Below are 12,341 nucleotides of genomic sequence, written 5' to 3'. Positions count from 1 at the left end.
CAGATAAAATACAGAATGCCCAGTTAAATTTGAATTTCAGATGAACAACGAATAATGTTTTAATCTACGTATGTCGCATGAAATATTTGGAACATATTTATACTGAAACATTATTTGTTGTTTATCTGAAACTCAAATTTAATTGTACATCTTTTGTTTTTATTTGCTAAATCTAGCAGCCCTGACAATCCTCCAACAAATTCTTTAAGGAAATAAGCTTTAAGCTAAAGCACAAGGCTTAGTTCAGATTTACTATATTAAAATGTCTATTGCCATTCCAACTAGCAGGCAGAGAGAAAGACAAGTAGTTTTTAGCCTGAAGGTTGGAGAGGGAAAGCTGGAGAATAAACTCCTATTTTTATCTCAGCTCTAAAGCCAGCTCATTGCCAGCACAAACATGGACGCTATATAATGCAGCTTCCCAGATTTAGTTGCTACAAAGATTTTAGTTACTATAAATAATAAACAGAGAAATACACTGAAACTCTACAGTAGAGTTTAATGGTGGGTTTTTATGGAGCCTTTGAAAATTAAGTATTTCCAGGATCACGGTGATTGTAATGACCCAGTTTTGCCTCTGGGTGACCCTTGAACTTTCTCCTTCTCCTGGTTTTGCAGGGCCTCCTTGCCTTTCATGTTCACTGGCTGGTTTACGGCTTTTAGTCCCTCAGCAGGAAACTGGAACAGAAACCCTGCCTAGCTTCTCAGGCATTGCAATCTGGGTCAAAACATTCATAAAGCTTCTGAGTTTCACAGGTTTTTGTTTCCTTTCTGAAAGATTTTGTTCAAGTAGAGAATGATTCAATAATCCACCCTTTTCTTGCTTATTATAAAATAATTTCTTGAGGCTGTTTAAATCTATTTCAGCATACCAAGGTGGCTGTTGGCATTCTTTCCTAAATGTGATTCTTTTGACCCTGGAGGCCACTGTGCATTTACTTCAATGTCTGTGACCATTTGGTGGTTTTCCCTTAGACTACAGTCATTTTACAGCTTTTCTGTTCTTTGGTTATTAAAACACTGAAATGCTGGGAGCCCCGTTAGAATATAGAAATGTTCAGGTTCCCCACAGAGAGAGGTTGGTAAGTAACTAAGGTTCCCATTACCTCACCGCAACCCGAGATTAATGGGGTCATAAGGTTTGCAGAACTAACTCCACAAATTGCTAAGTAATAGGTGAAAGCCTGTAGCACTTTGCTCAAGGGTCCCCTCAACAGGTGGGTGATCCAAGTTGGTAACGCAGGGATTTGGAAACCTTCCCAGAGTGTTGATGTTCACTTGTCTCAACTTTGAGTATCGCAAAGTAAGCCCACAAGTGTTTTTCTAACCATCCACAGAGTATGGAGTGTTATGCACATGAGTCGTTGAAAAAATGCCGACAGGAACTTATAGCATAATGGTATCTTAATTCAAATGTGAAACCTATTGTCCAAGGGTGAAATTGGGTAGCATAGCATGATTCCGTGTGATTTTTATTATTGTTCTTCTTTTTGCAGTGCACTTACTCAGTTTTTCCAGTTGTTCTCTGACTATAAAGACAATGACTTTTATGCCACTGGGGAGGTGAGTTGAAGTCATGTTTTCTTGCATGCTTCCAACATCATCAGGACTGAAATATATTATGACACTTGTGGTTTATTCATTCAGTATGTACACACACACACATCAGTATTAATTCAGCCCATATAAAAAATTCTCCAGTTATCCCCCAAACGTCCTCCATAACGTAGATTTAAAAATTCAGTGCCCAATAAAGGTTCATATATCACAATGGGTTGTCATGTCTCAGTACCATGTCTTTGTTGGTGTTGTTGTCATTTGTGATGATGATTATTCAGAGTCTAGACAAGGTGCCTTGTAGAATGTCCCATTTTCTGACTTTGTCTGACTCTTTTCCAATGCTTAGATTCACTGAAAACATTTGGCAAGACACTACATAGAAGTTGTTGTTTACGTTCTATTCTATCACATCAGAAGGCGTATAGCATCTTTGTTCCATTGCTGGTCACTTAGTCAAGGTGGTATCTGCCAGATCTCACCATTGAAAAGGTACCATTTTCCCTTTGAAATTAATAAATAATCTGAGACCATGTGAACGTCTGTTCCCCCCCACACACACACCAAATATGTCACCAAGTAGTTTTAGCATCCACTGATGATTCCTGTCTGAATCAGTTATTATACTGGGGGTTATAAAATGGTGATTTTTCTGATCTATCTTCCTTTAGACATCATCTGGCATTCTTCTGTAGAGAACACCTTTCCCTCCTCCTCCTCTCTGATATGTACTTTAAAAATATCACTGGGGACTCATGGATTGTTAATTCTGTTTGCTGTGTTAAATTTTATTGCTATCATTATTGTTTTTGATGCTTGTATTTTCCTATATTTGGTCAATGGGGAACCCTTCAGGCTGGCTCCTGTGTCCTTTTGACACATTGTCCCCATTTGTCCCTGTTAGCCTTTGAGCATTTCCTTGCTCTTTGGCACAAATTAGTTATAAGTTATAGGATTATCTTGTACTTTCCCTGCCCTAGCAGGGAATTAATTCTATTTTTTTCCAGGGTGATTATGTTACAATTTAATGAACAGGTTCATTTGCATATGTTGGTTTCAATCTTAAGGTTTGCTTTTTTTCATCCTTTTAAATTTAAGGTTATTTTAAAAATGTATAGCAGCCAATATTTTGAGAACAGAGAAATTCTTAGGTGCTAGGAGTACAGTTGTGAACAAAACAGAAAAATTCCCTGCATTCGTACATTCCAGAGGTGAAAGCAGTGATAATGAAAGAAATAAATATGTACCATATGGTCAGGCAGCGACATGTCTGAAAAAGATGTCATGAAAAAGATAAGCAGGGTGAGGGCTGGAGAGTGATGGAAGTGTTATTTTGGATAAGATTGTCAGAGAAAGGCTCTTCAGTAAGGAGACAATTGAGCAGAGCCCTGAGTGACGTAGTGGAGTGATCTCTGCAATATCCGTGAGAAGAGCTTTCCTGGAAGAAGGAACAGCAAATGCAAAGACTCTGAGTTAGGGACAGGCTTGGTGCACTCAAGGAAAAGCACTGAGCCACTGTAGAAGGATCTTAGATAGGGGAGGCAGGCTGATCGTGTAGGGCCCTGTTGCTCTGGCAGAGTGGTTAGACTTTATTCTAAGTGTAATGGGAAACCATTGAAGGGTTCATTGTTCCCTGAAAGAGTATTTAGAATCAAATTCAATTCAGTTCAACACACATATATTGAGTATGTACTATGTCTGAGGCTTTGGAGAAGTATTAGAAAGTCAATGATTAAGACATTAACTCTACTGTAAATCTGAGTCTAATAATAAGTACCATACAGAATGAAGAGTACAATTAGAGAAGTAGTTGTAAAGACAAGTAGTATAAGGTGAGCAAATAGCTACCTCTCAATATGGGATCCTCAGGAAAAGTCAAACAGAGGAGACAACAATTAAATTTGATTTGAAGGATAAATATGGGTGTATTAGTCAAGGCTCTTTTGCTTGCAAGTGACAGAAACCCTATTCAAAGTGCCTTAAGTAAAACAGGGGATTGAATTGTTGGCATCAGGCGTGGCTGGATCTGGTTGCTCAAACCTTATCAGGATTTTGTCTCATGTTCTCTCCATCTATTCACTTGGCTTTGCACTTCACTGATTTCATTCTCAGATAAGTTCTTTTCACCTGTGCCCTTGACTCTCCAACCCACTCCAGAGCTCTAGGTATAGCCTACCAGCTCAACTTCTCTTTCCCAATAATTCCACCAGATACCTGAATCTCATTATCCATTTGAATCCCATGGCCATTCTAGAACTAATAACTGGAGTCAGGGGGATGGAGGAAGTGACACTCCTGTCATTTTGGTAGCAACCCTGGAAAACACCCAGTCTCCACCTCCAACAGAAGAGTGATCTGCTTACTGTGTAATTCCTTGTCTTGCAAATAATGTGACAATGTTGTTAACCATCATGTTGAACTTCCAGCAAAGCTGCCAAATTCCGGATGAAAAATTTGACTTGTCTACTTCATGTCTGTCTGGTGGTTTCGTGCATGTAGTTTCTGAATGTGTGTAGCAAAGGACAATTTTATTTTTATGTTCTCTGCTGCCAGGATGAATACTTTTAAGGAAACCTGTGCCTTCCAAGTGATGAAGGAAGATGGGAATGAGGGCAGGCAGAGCGTGGGATGGAGATGCACTTGCCAGTCAGCAGCATCTTCATAAGAACCACACAAGATACATTAAATCTGGGGGCACATCTTTTTCTAAAAGGTAGAGCACTAAATAATGCCTTGATGGTTTATTATTGGCAGAATGCTGTGTTTCTCTAGTCTACTTTGTTCCACCTGGTCTTCTGTTTTAAGGCTAGGAGGCAGAATGGAGAAGTGGAAGGAATTCTGGATTAATAATCAGGAGACCTGAGGTTCATTGCTGGCTTTGCCTCTCTCTGGATGATTCCAGACAAGTTCTGTAACCTCTCTGGGCCTCTGCTTTTCGTCTTACAATCAGAAGGGCTGGTTTTTAAGTTAGATCACTTCCAGGGATATTTTGCTTTACTGGATACTCAACTGTAGTTACCTAGATGTACTCTTAAAGCATCTGTATACAATTGCAGTTTTAACATAATACCAACGCACCCTCCCTGTGTCCGCCACCAAAAAAAAATGTTGTAATAGGTTTTTCAAGAAAGGGAAATCTTTTCTCTTGTGAACTGTTAATTTCCTGAACAAATAATGCCACTAGATTTGTAGAATTGTTCTTGGAAAACCAATGCATAAACTCAGAAATGGTTTTCTGCTTTTGATTGCAAAGGTACTGGACCTAAATATGGTCCACATTTGTGTGCTATGAATGAGGGTAGCCTGATGTTCAAAGGGGCTGGAACAGCTGTTTAGCACCCTAACTTTGGTGTAAGGGAGTCTGGAAGTAATAACAGTACCTACTGCATAGGGTTGTTTTGAGCATTTAATTAGATAATCCTCCTCAAATATTTAGCAGAGTGACTGGTTGTGGTGAGTACCCAGCATATGATGACTATTATTACCATTCATGTTGAAAAGCTGGATTAAAATGTTATGGCTCCAAAGCATATGGCCTAATGCATGTAAACAGGGGCTGAGATGTTTAAAAAGCTCTGCTCACTTGTTCTTGGGGTCTGGCATTGTCTCCCCTCTTATTTTGAAATCCTCTTTAAAAGAAATTGTTTGCTTCATCAGAAAGTGATGGTGGAACTTAGAAGTTTTGGATGGTAACAAAATGTGTGGGGACCGATCCAGGCCCTTTGCCCCTGCCGTGTGGACCACGCGAGGCCACAGCAAGGCACAGTGCAGACCTGCAGCTGGGGCCAGCGGAGAAGGAAGAACTGCTTTGTCTCCTTCCCTTCTCTCCATTTCTGCCCAAAACACCAACTGGAATTAATTTTCTCTAAAGAGAGACAAATGTGTCTATAAATCACCCTCCTCAAGGCATGAAAAAAATGTACTTCAAAAAGAGAAACAAGCTGCATTTAATTCATATAATTAACTTTCTTCCTAAGTGTTATCCTTTCCGAGCCAGTAACTATTAGTGAGATTGCTCTTTTTCTTGAGGTACAGACACTCTTTAGAATCCACGCAAGTGTATGTGGGCCCAGCTAAAATTTAAAGCACAACAGCCCTGGCGCCGGAAAGCAGGGAGGTGACGGTAGGGAGGGGTCTGCCCACTGTCCTCTGAGCCTGTGGCTTTCTGTCCACTCATGGGAAAGATTTAGCATGTAGAGGCGTTTGTGCCAATGGGTGGGAGCGCTTCCAAACTGGCAGGGCATGTGGTTAAAACCGGGCATCTCCTGATCAGCGGGAGAGGCCTACTTTCCTTAGAAGCAGTTTTGCAACCGTGATTAATTCGAAGGCTGAATCTGAGGCAAAACTTTAAAGCTATTTAAAAATTAGTGAGCTTAATAGGATACTTCATCTTCATCTGCATGAGTGAAGTCCTGCTGGGCTCACGGAGTCTGATTTCTTTATTGAAATCGTCATGGTCCACTGGGTTCTCATGGTCCACTGGGTTCTGGTGGCAGGCTCCCAGGAGGTGAGAGCCAGGTTTGTTTCATTTGTTTCATACAATACCAGGCACAGTGTTGAATGGATGTTATAGAGTGGCTTCACACAAGGCATTTGCCAGATAAAATAAAAATATCAATGATATTTCTCTTCGGCTTTTTTACATCTCTTTTCATGGCTCTTCTCTCCCTGTACTGCACCCCAGGCCCTGGGAACCTCCTTTCTGCTCCCTTATTTTCCAGGGTCATCCAGTGCCCTACCTGCCACCCTTGGCCTTCCTTTCCTTGGCTGTGTTGTGCCCAGGTCCTGTTTCTCCCGTGCTTCTTCCATCCGCATCATGATTGTTCTGTTTCTCTCCCCCATTCTGACTTATTAGCAGCTCACTGTCCGTTAGAGAGAATCTGATCCATTAAATGTACTTCCAACATACTTGTCTTTGAATAGAGGACAGAGCCTAAGCCATAGAAAGATACTTGTAATAGGGGAACTTCAAGCACTGACATACCTGTGGGGGGGGGGGGGAAGGGAGAACTATCCTAACTATAGGCCTATAATTGTTTTATGGAGGCCATACCTTTATCTTATTAGTCCAGGCTTGTGATCATTGAATTTGGTGATGAGAAGGATGCCTTCAAAAGTATCTAGTCCCCTTGTTTTATTTGTAGATCTTATTTGAGAGTGTTTATTGAGAGTGGGTCGTATGACAGGCATGATGCTAAGCAGTGTTTCATGCATTACCTTGTTTAAGCCTCACAGCTGCCTTATGAAGCTGGCACTGTTATTATCATCCCCATTTTACAGTTGAGATGACTGAGGCTTAGAGAGGTCAGGTAGGCTTTACAAGCTCACCCAGCCAAGATTGGAACCTAAGCAGCCAGACTCCATCACCCAAAGACTGTAGTCACAGGATGGGCTAAGGATTGTAACCTGCTTCGTGAAGATGCTCCCCCCTCCAAACTGCACTGTTTCCAAGACTTGCCTTTTCCCACAGAATAGATGCACTGTCTGTACAAGGGAGTCGGACATCCCTTACATATTTTGTACAGAATCTCTAAGGGTTACTAACGTTATACAAACAGAAAAGAAGTTCTCTAGCTTCTTGGATATTTCTGTCTTTTGATCATAACGTTTTATGGAGTAAATGGAAGTTTCAAGTGATATAAAGGCTTGAAGTCCTTGGAATGTAATTATTTCTCAAAGCTTGGAACTTGCTGAATATTACTAGATGACATTCGAGCTGCTTTAACTCTTGAGCTCATGACAGATGTCTATTTTCAGTTCTGTTCCTCTGACTTGCCAATATTTTCTTTTAGAATTGAAAACGGATTTGTGACTGTTTAATGAATTTAATATTAGAAAAGTCAAGGTTTAAGCTGCAACCTGGAGAATGGAACAGGGGCATATGGAAATGTTTGCAAATTGGGCCTCAGGCTTTTGGATAGCGTATCTAAGTCAGATCAACACATATTTGCTGATTCTTTAGTTACGTGGAAAAGAATATGAGTAAATCAGACGTCAATATAAGCTTTGTCTGAAGTGAGCTACTATGCTGGACCAAGTGGCATGGCGACACAAATAGTACCCAATTGGATGAGATGTCTAGGCTGGGGACCAGAAATGCTAAATTATATCTATTACGCGGCTTCAACCTTCTGAGTTCTCTCTATAGTGAGCAAGTGAAGGACTCAGTTTGTTGACTGTGGCCCAGTATATTCACACTCTCTATTTAAAAGTCAAATTAACTGTAATCTCTAAACAAAAGGGTTTATTCATCTGTTCAAGTCACCTGGCTTCAAGCTGGGTATGAATTTCTCCAAAACTGGCACTGAAGTTAGAGTTGGGGGGAGGTGAGGTACATCCTTTTCACCTATGTTTGTCACTGATGGAATTAATTTTTAAAGAAGCATCATCTCAAAATGAAATAAGAACATATTTGGAAGGCAGTACATACTTTTGCATAAATTTATGTGACTAAAAGTTGGATACAGATCAAAATGTTTTTCTCATATGTGTATTCCTGTAGATTCTACATTTCTTTTTAAGCTCACAGTCAAGAGAAATAGATGTTTAGATAAAGTCATATTCTCGTTAGAAGCCTTTTTTTTTTTTTAATCACAGCAGTGTGGTCTTGAAATTAGATGACACATGGTCTAGCAATGTCTAGGAAGTTGTAGAGATTACCACAATACCAAAGCTCCAGTTTTCTCCATTCATTAATCTTCTGAACTGGCCATGTTAAGGCCACACCTCTTCTCTCCTCAGAAGAAATAATGGTGCCAAGTGAAATAAGATTCTACCCCAAGGCTAGATGAAGTCAAGGTCACCCTAGCTTAATCCTGTCCTCTTGGCTGCTGTGTCCTGTGTGACTCCATTAAACTTAGGCTTTTCACCAAGTTTTGTAGTTTTCAATGTGTGTTTAAAATTCTCTTCAAGGCATATCCACCCATTCACTCTGATCACCCCTGTACATGGGGCTGGTTCCACCATAGTCTGTGTTTGGGGACAGCTAGAGGACATGACACCAATGTGACCCTCTCCAGAAGGGCAGCCCACCTGGTTTCCTCCCGGAAGACATGGAAGAGTTCTCACCAGCCCCGAAGTGAACTCTTCAGAGACATTCATTCTAGCTGGAGTGGCTGGGGGTTTGGGGGCAGAGCAGGGAAACGGACGTAGAATGACCTTGACCATCCTTGACATGCCATTGCCGAGGATGACAACCCCCTTTTTCCACTTCCAGGCAGAGGTGAGGAGCTAGGGCCAGTGAATAGTGACACTTGGTAACCACGTTCAGAGGCCATTGCTCATTATCACTGATAAAAGTTCTGCAAGTTTTACCATAAAAGGTATACTTAGAAGCAACTCAGAGAATGAATATAGCTGCATCTACTTTTTTTTTTTAAACTAAACTTCAGTAAGAAATGCAGACAACTAAGAGTAGCTTAAACAATAGTAACTGCTAACATATGTGAAATTTCTGTAAGAGGACATTGTTTCCATTATAATATTATTCTCTGACATGATTTTGTTTCTTCTGGAGAAGCTGATTGCAGCTTGATTTTCGATATGAATTTTTTGACTCCCTTAAAAGTAACCGGGTGGCAGGGGTACAGTAAGTCGGCTATGAAAGTTGTTGAAACATGTAAGAAGGGAGAGATTCAGATGGAATACACAATTACAAGTTTCTTTAAGTCCAATTTCATTTTGCTTTTACACATCTGGATAATTAACCAAGTATTACATTCTCTCTAGACTATTTTTACAAGTACAATATGCTCCTAACGTGATTTGCATTAGGCTGTTCCAAACATCATTTAAGAACACAGAAAGATTGCAAACCAAGATTCAAAAACACTATTCAACTCTGATGTTGAGACCTTTTTTCTCTCACGGGGGAAATAAAAGTTTGAGAGCTGAATTCTGAGATCCTTCTGATGTCAGAGGAAAACTGGAGGTTTACTGCTTCTTTAAACTCCAAATACAAGCACATACAAACATGCCCTAATGGCTCTGGCCCTTCTTGTCAGAGGTGAGCTCAAAATGTTGTCACCGTGGGGCAAAGGAACCATACAAGAATAGTGTTGGAAATTGCAGCTTCTTTAAATATTGGAAAGGAATAATTACTAAGGGCAAACTAAAATCCTGATGTGTTGATTGCTAATCTAGTTTGAATTATTATGTTAGTTAAATATATTTGTCTGACTAAGTTCCTCATTTGAAGGTCACTGCTGAATTCTAAAATAGTATGTGTTCAAATAGTTTCTGGCCACACTTTTCCTCTTTCCTTTTATAATTGCTTTGATGCTGTTCAGAGCTTGTTTGAGGCCAGTGTCTGATCTGAGGGTAGAAGGTTAGTGTTAGTTCACAGACTTCAGGAGCTTCATTGGCCAGCTGCTGCCCACATTGGCGAACCCCAGCCAGAGATCAGAGAAACCACAGGGCTAATAGTTGTGGTTGTCATTGCTTTAGTTGTTGTTATGGGCAGAACTCAGAACAAAAGAAACAAGAGTTCATAAAATTACAGGATCACAATTGTAAGTCCTAAGGGCCATATAGTCCATTTCTGATCCATCAGACAACCACACCTAACTTCTCCCCCCAGAGTCTGGCATTCTATTCTATTTAAAACATATCCGGAAAAGGGAAAACTGGGTAAAATCAAACATACTTGATTTATTGTCTGGTTGTCTTTTAAAGTGCTCCTGGTGGTCAGAGAATCATTAAATCGAGAAACAAATGGTTCAGGAAGAATAAACAAATCTGATCTTGAACAAAAAAGAAAAAAAGAAATGTGTCTCAACGAGGAGAGTGGAAATAATTGAAATTTCATTGTAATGTTGCGGTGTCTGTTTTCCATAAAATAATCCTATAATTGTCTACTGTGTGACGGCCTGAGTCGCTCAACCAGTGGAATGATTAATGAAAACGGCAGTGAAGGATTTGTCACACTGACACAGGGCAAAGAAGTGTGTGATAGTCATTAGAAAGCAAAAACCAAGGTAAACATCATCACTGTTAGGTTAGCAGATGTAGACTGAACATTAAGGAATCTGTTTTGGATGTGGTTATAGAACTACCCATCTCACTGTCTCATTTTCCTAAATGGTCCACTTAGCAAGTGTGCAGTGGATAAATCCAAGGGTGGGTCCCAGGTTGGGGGACCAGAGATCCATAGTCTATCCAGGACCCTTGACTGAAATGTGATTTGATATGAGAAATGGGAAGCGTGGAGGCAGCCAAACCCAGATAGAATTCCAGGTGGGCATGTGAAACACACAGACCTTTGTTTTCATCATTTTAAAATATAGAAAGATAATGTTAACTTTACATTGGCTCAAATTAAAGTAAGTGAAATAATCTGTTCATGGTGGATGCTCAGATTGAGTGGGTGTTCCTTTTTAATCTCCTGCCTGAATTCCGGACACATATGATGGTCGCAAGGGGGAAGGTGCCATAAAAATGTGACTGTTTTAGCCTAAGTTTGTCATCACTACCTATAAAGTCCATACCCTTCTATCTCTGAAAAAGTCAAGGGAGGTGTTTTGTGGCTAGGTCTTATAAACAAGACAACTTGAGTGACAGCATCACTAGAAGGTGTACTTTTTTAGCATTTGTACTAATTTCCAATAGAGAAAACATGTTTAGAAATAATGTCAGGTGAGTCATTCAATTATCAACTATGTTTTTATGTACCTACTATGTTCTGGCTATTGTACACATTGTGGAAATAATAAGCCATGAAATGGTAGACTTTGCCTTATCACATTTGAGTCAAGTTTTCCATAATGTATTTTTAAAAGATATTGTGATCTTTACAAGTTTTGTGCTTTATTCATTTTTGTGTCTACTCAAGTATCTGTTATGGTACCTTTGACAGAAGAGTTGCCCAATAAACCATCATTGAATGAAGATTATATAATAACATCTGTACCAGTGAAATGATTAGTCAAGAAAATTTGCTTTTTTGGTCAATTTACAGAAATTTTACTTGACAAATGTTCACGTACTGTCCCTAAAAGGAGAATATAGCAAAGTTATACAACAAACCAAATTTCAGACATGGAAGCTAAAAAGTACTCATGAGTATGAATGGATAAGCTGCTTTGATTTAATACTTTGCCTAAATAATTCTTATTGCACAAGAGGAGTGCATCAGTGAAGGGATCTTGTGTGAGTTATGTAAATTAAGTTCTTCCATCATAATTTGGAAGGGGTTTAGGATTTGGAGTAGGTCAGACCACGTTTAATTCTGACTCTGTCACTTAACCTCTCTGAGCCCCAATGTCCTTACGTTGAAATGGGAATAATGATAACTGCAGCATATGATTATGGCATGGAAAAAATGAGAGCTCTCCAGAATTCCCAGTCTTTGAACTTCAGGGCCCTGGAGAGCCTTGGACATACTGTGAAAGTTCTGCAGATCCATATGTACCCACATAATGCATCTAGTCTATCTAGAATATATGTGCATTGCTGTTTTTCAGATGCATGTAGGCTAATTCAAGATTCATTCATTGAGCAGCTGTTTATTGAGCACTAACAAACAGCATCAGGTACAAGGGATACACTAATAAACAAAACAGACAGATCCCTGTGTCTGTGGATCTTCTATTCTAGTGTGGGTAGGGGAATAACAATACACAAGGTAATAAGTAAAAGTTTGTTGGAGAGTGATAAAGATTAAGATGAAAAAGGAGAGAAGGGGAATATAAAATATCAAAAGAGGGGTGTTAAAATTTTTGATAGGGTGGCCATGGAGGGCAACCCTCAGAAAGACTCACTGAAGGCAGTGAGGGAGTTAACCATAT

The 12,341-nt window shown here is 39.8% G+C and overlaps 1 protein-coding gene across 6 annotated transcripts in view; it reads left to right on the top strand.

Moving 5' to 3' along the window:
* CPVL (carboxypeptidase vitellogenic like) overlaps window positions 1-12,341 on the top strand; it is a 142,098-nt gene that overhangs the window by 41,736 nt on the left and 88,021 nt on the right. For all 6 annotated transcript variants that reach the window (XM_082397991.1, XM_082397989.1, XM_082397990.1 and 3 more), the window contains exon 7: window positions 1,497-1,563. In XM_082397991.1, coding sequence (XP_082254117.1) covers window positions 1,497-1,563 — 67 coding nt within the window. The remainder of the gene's footprint in view (window positions 1-1,496; window positions 1,564-12,341) is intronic.

This window comes from Balaenoptera borealis (genome assembly GCF_965194805.1).
Source record: "Balaenoptera borealis genome assembly, chromosome: 7".
In the NCBI taxonomy this organism is placed as follows: Eukaryota; Metazoa; Chordata; class Mammalia; order Artiodactyla; family Balaenopteridae; genus Balaenoptera; species Balaenoptera borealis.
Note: the sequence above shows the minus strand (reverse complement) of the source record. Positions and strands in the feature narration are given on the sequence as shown.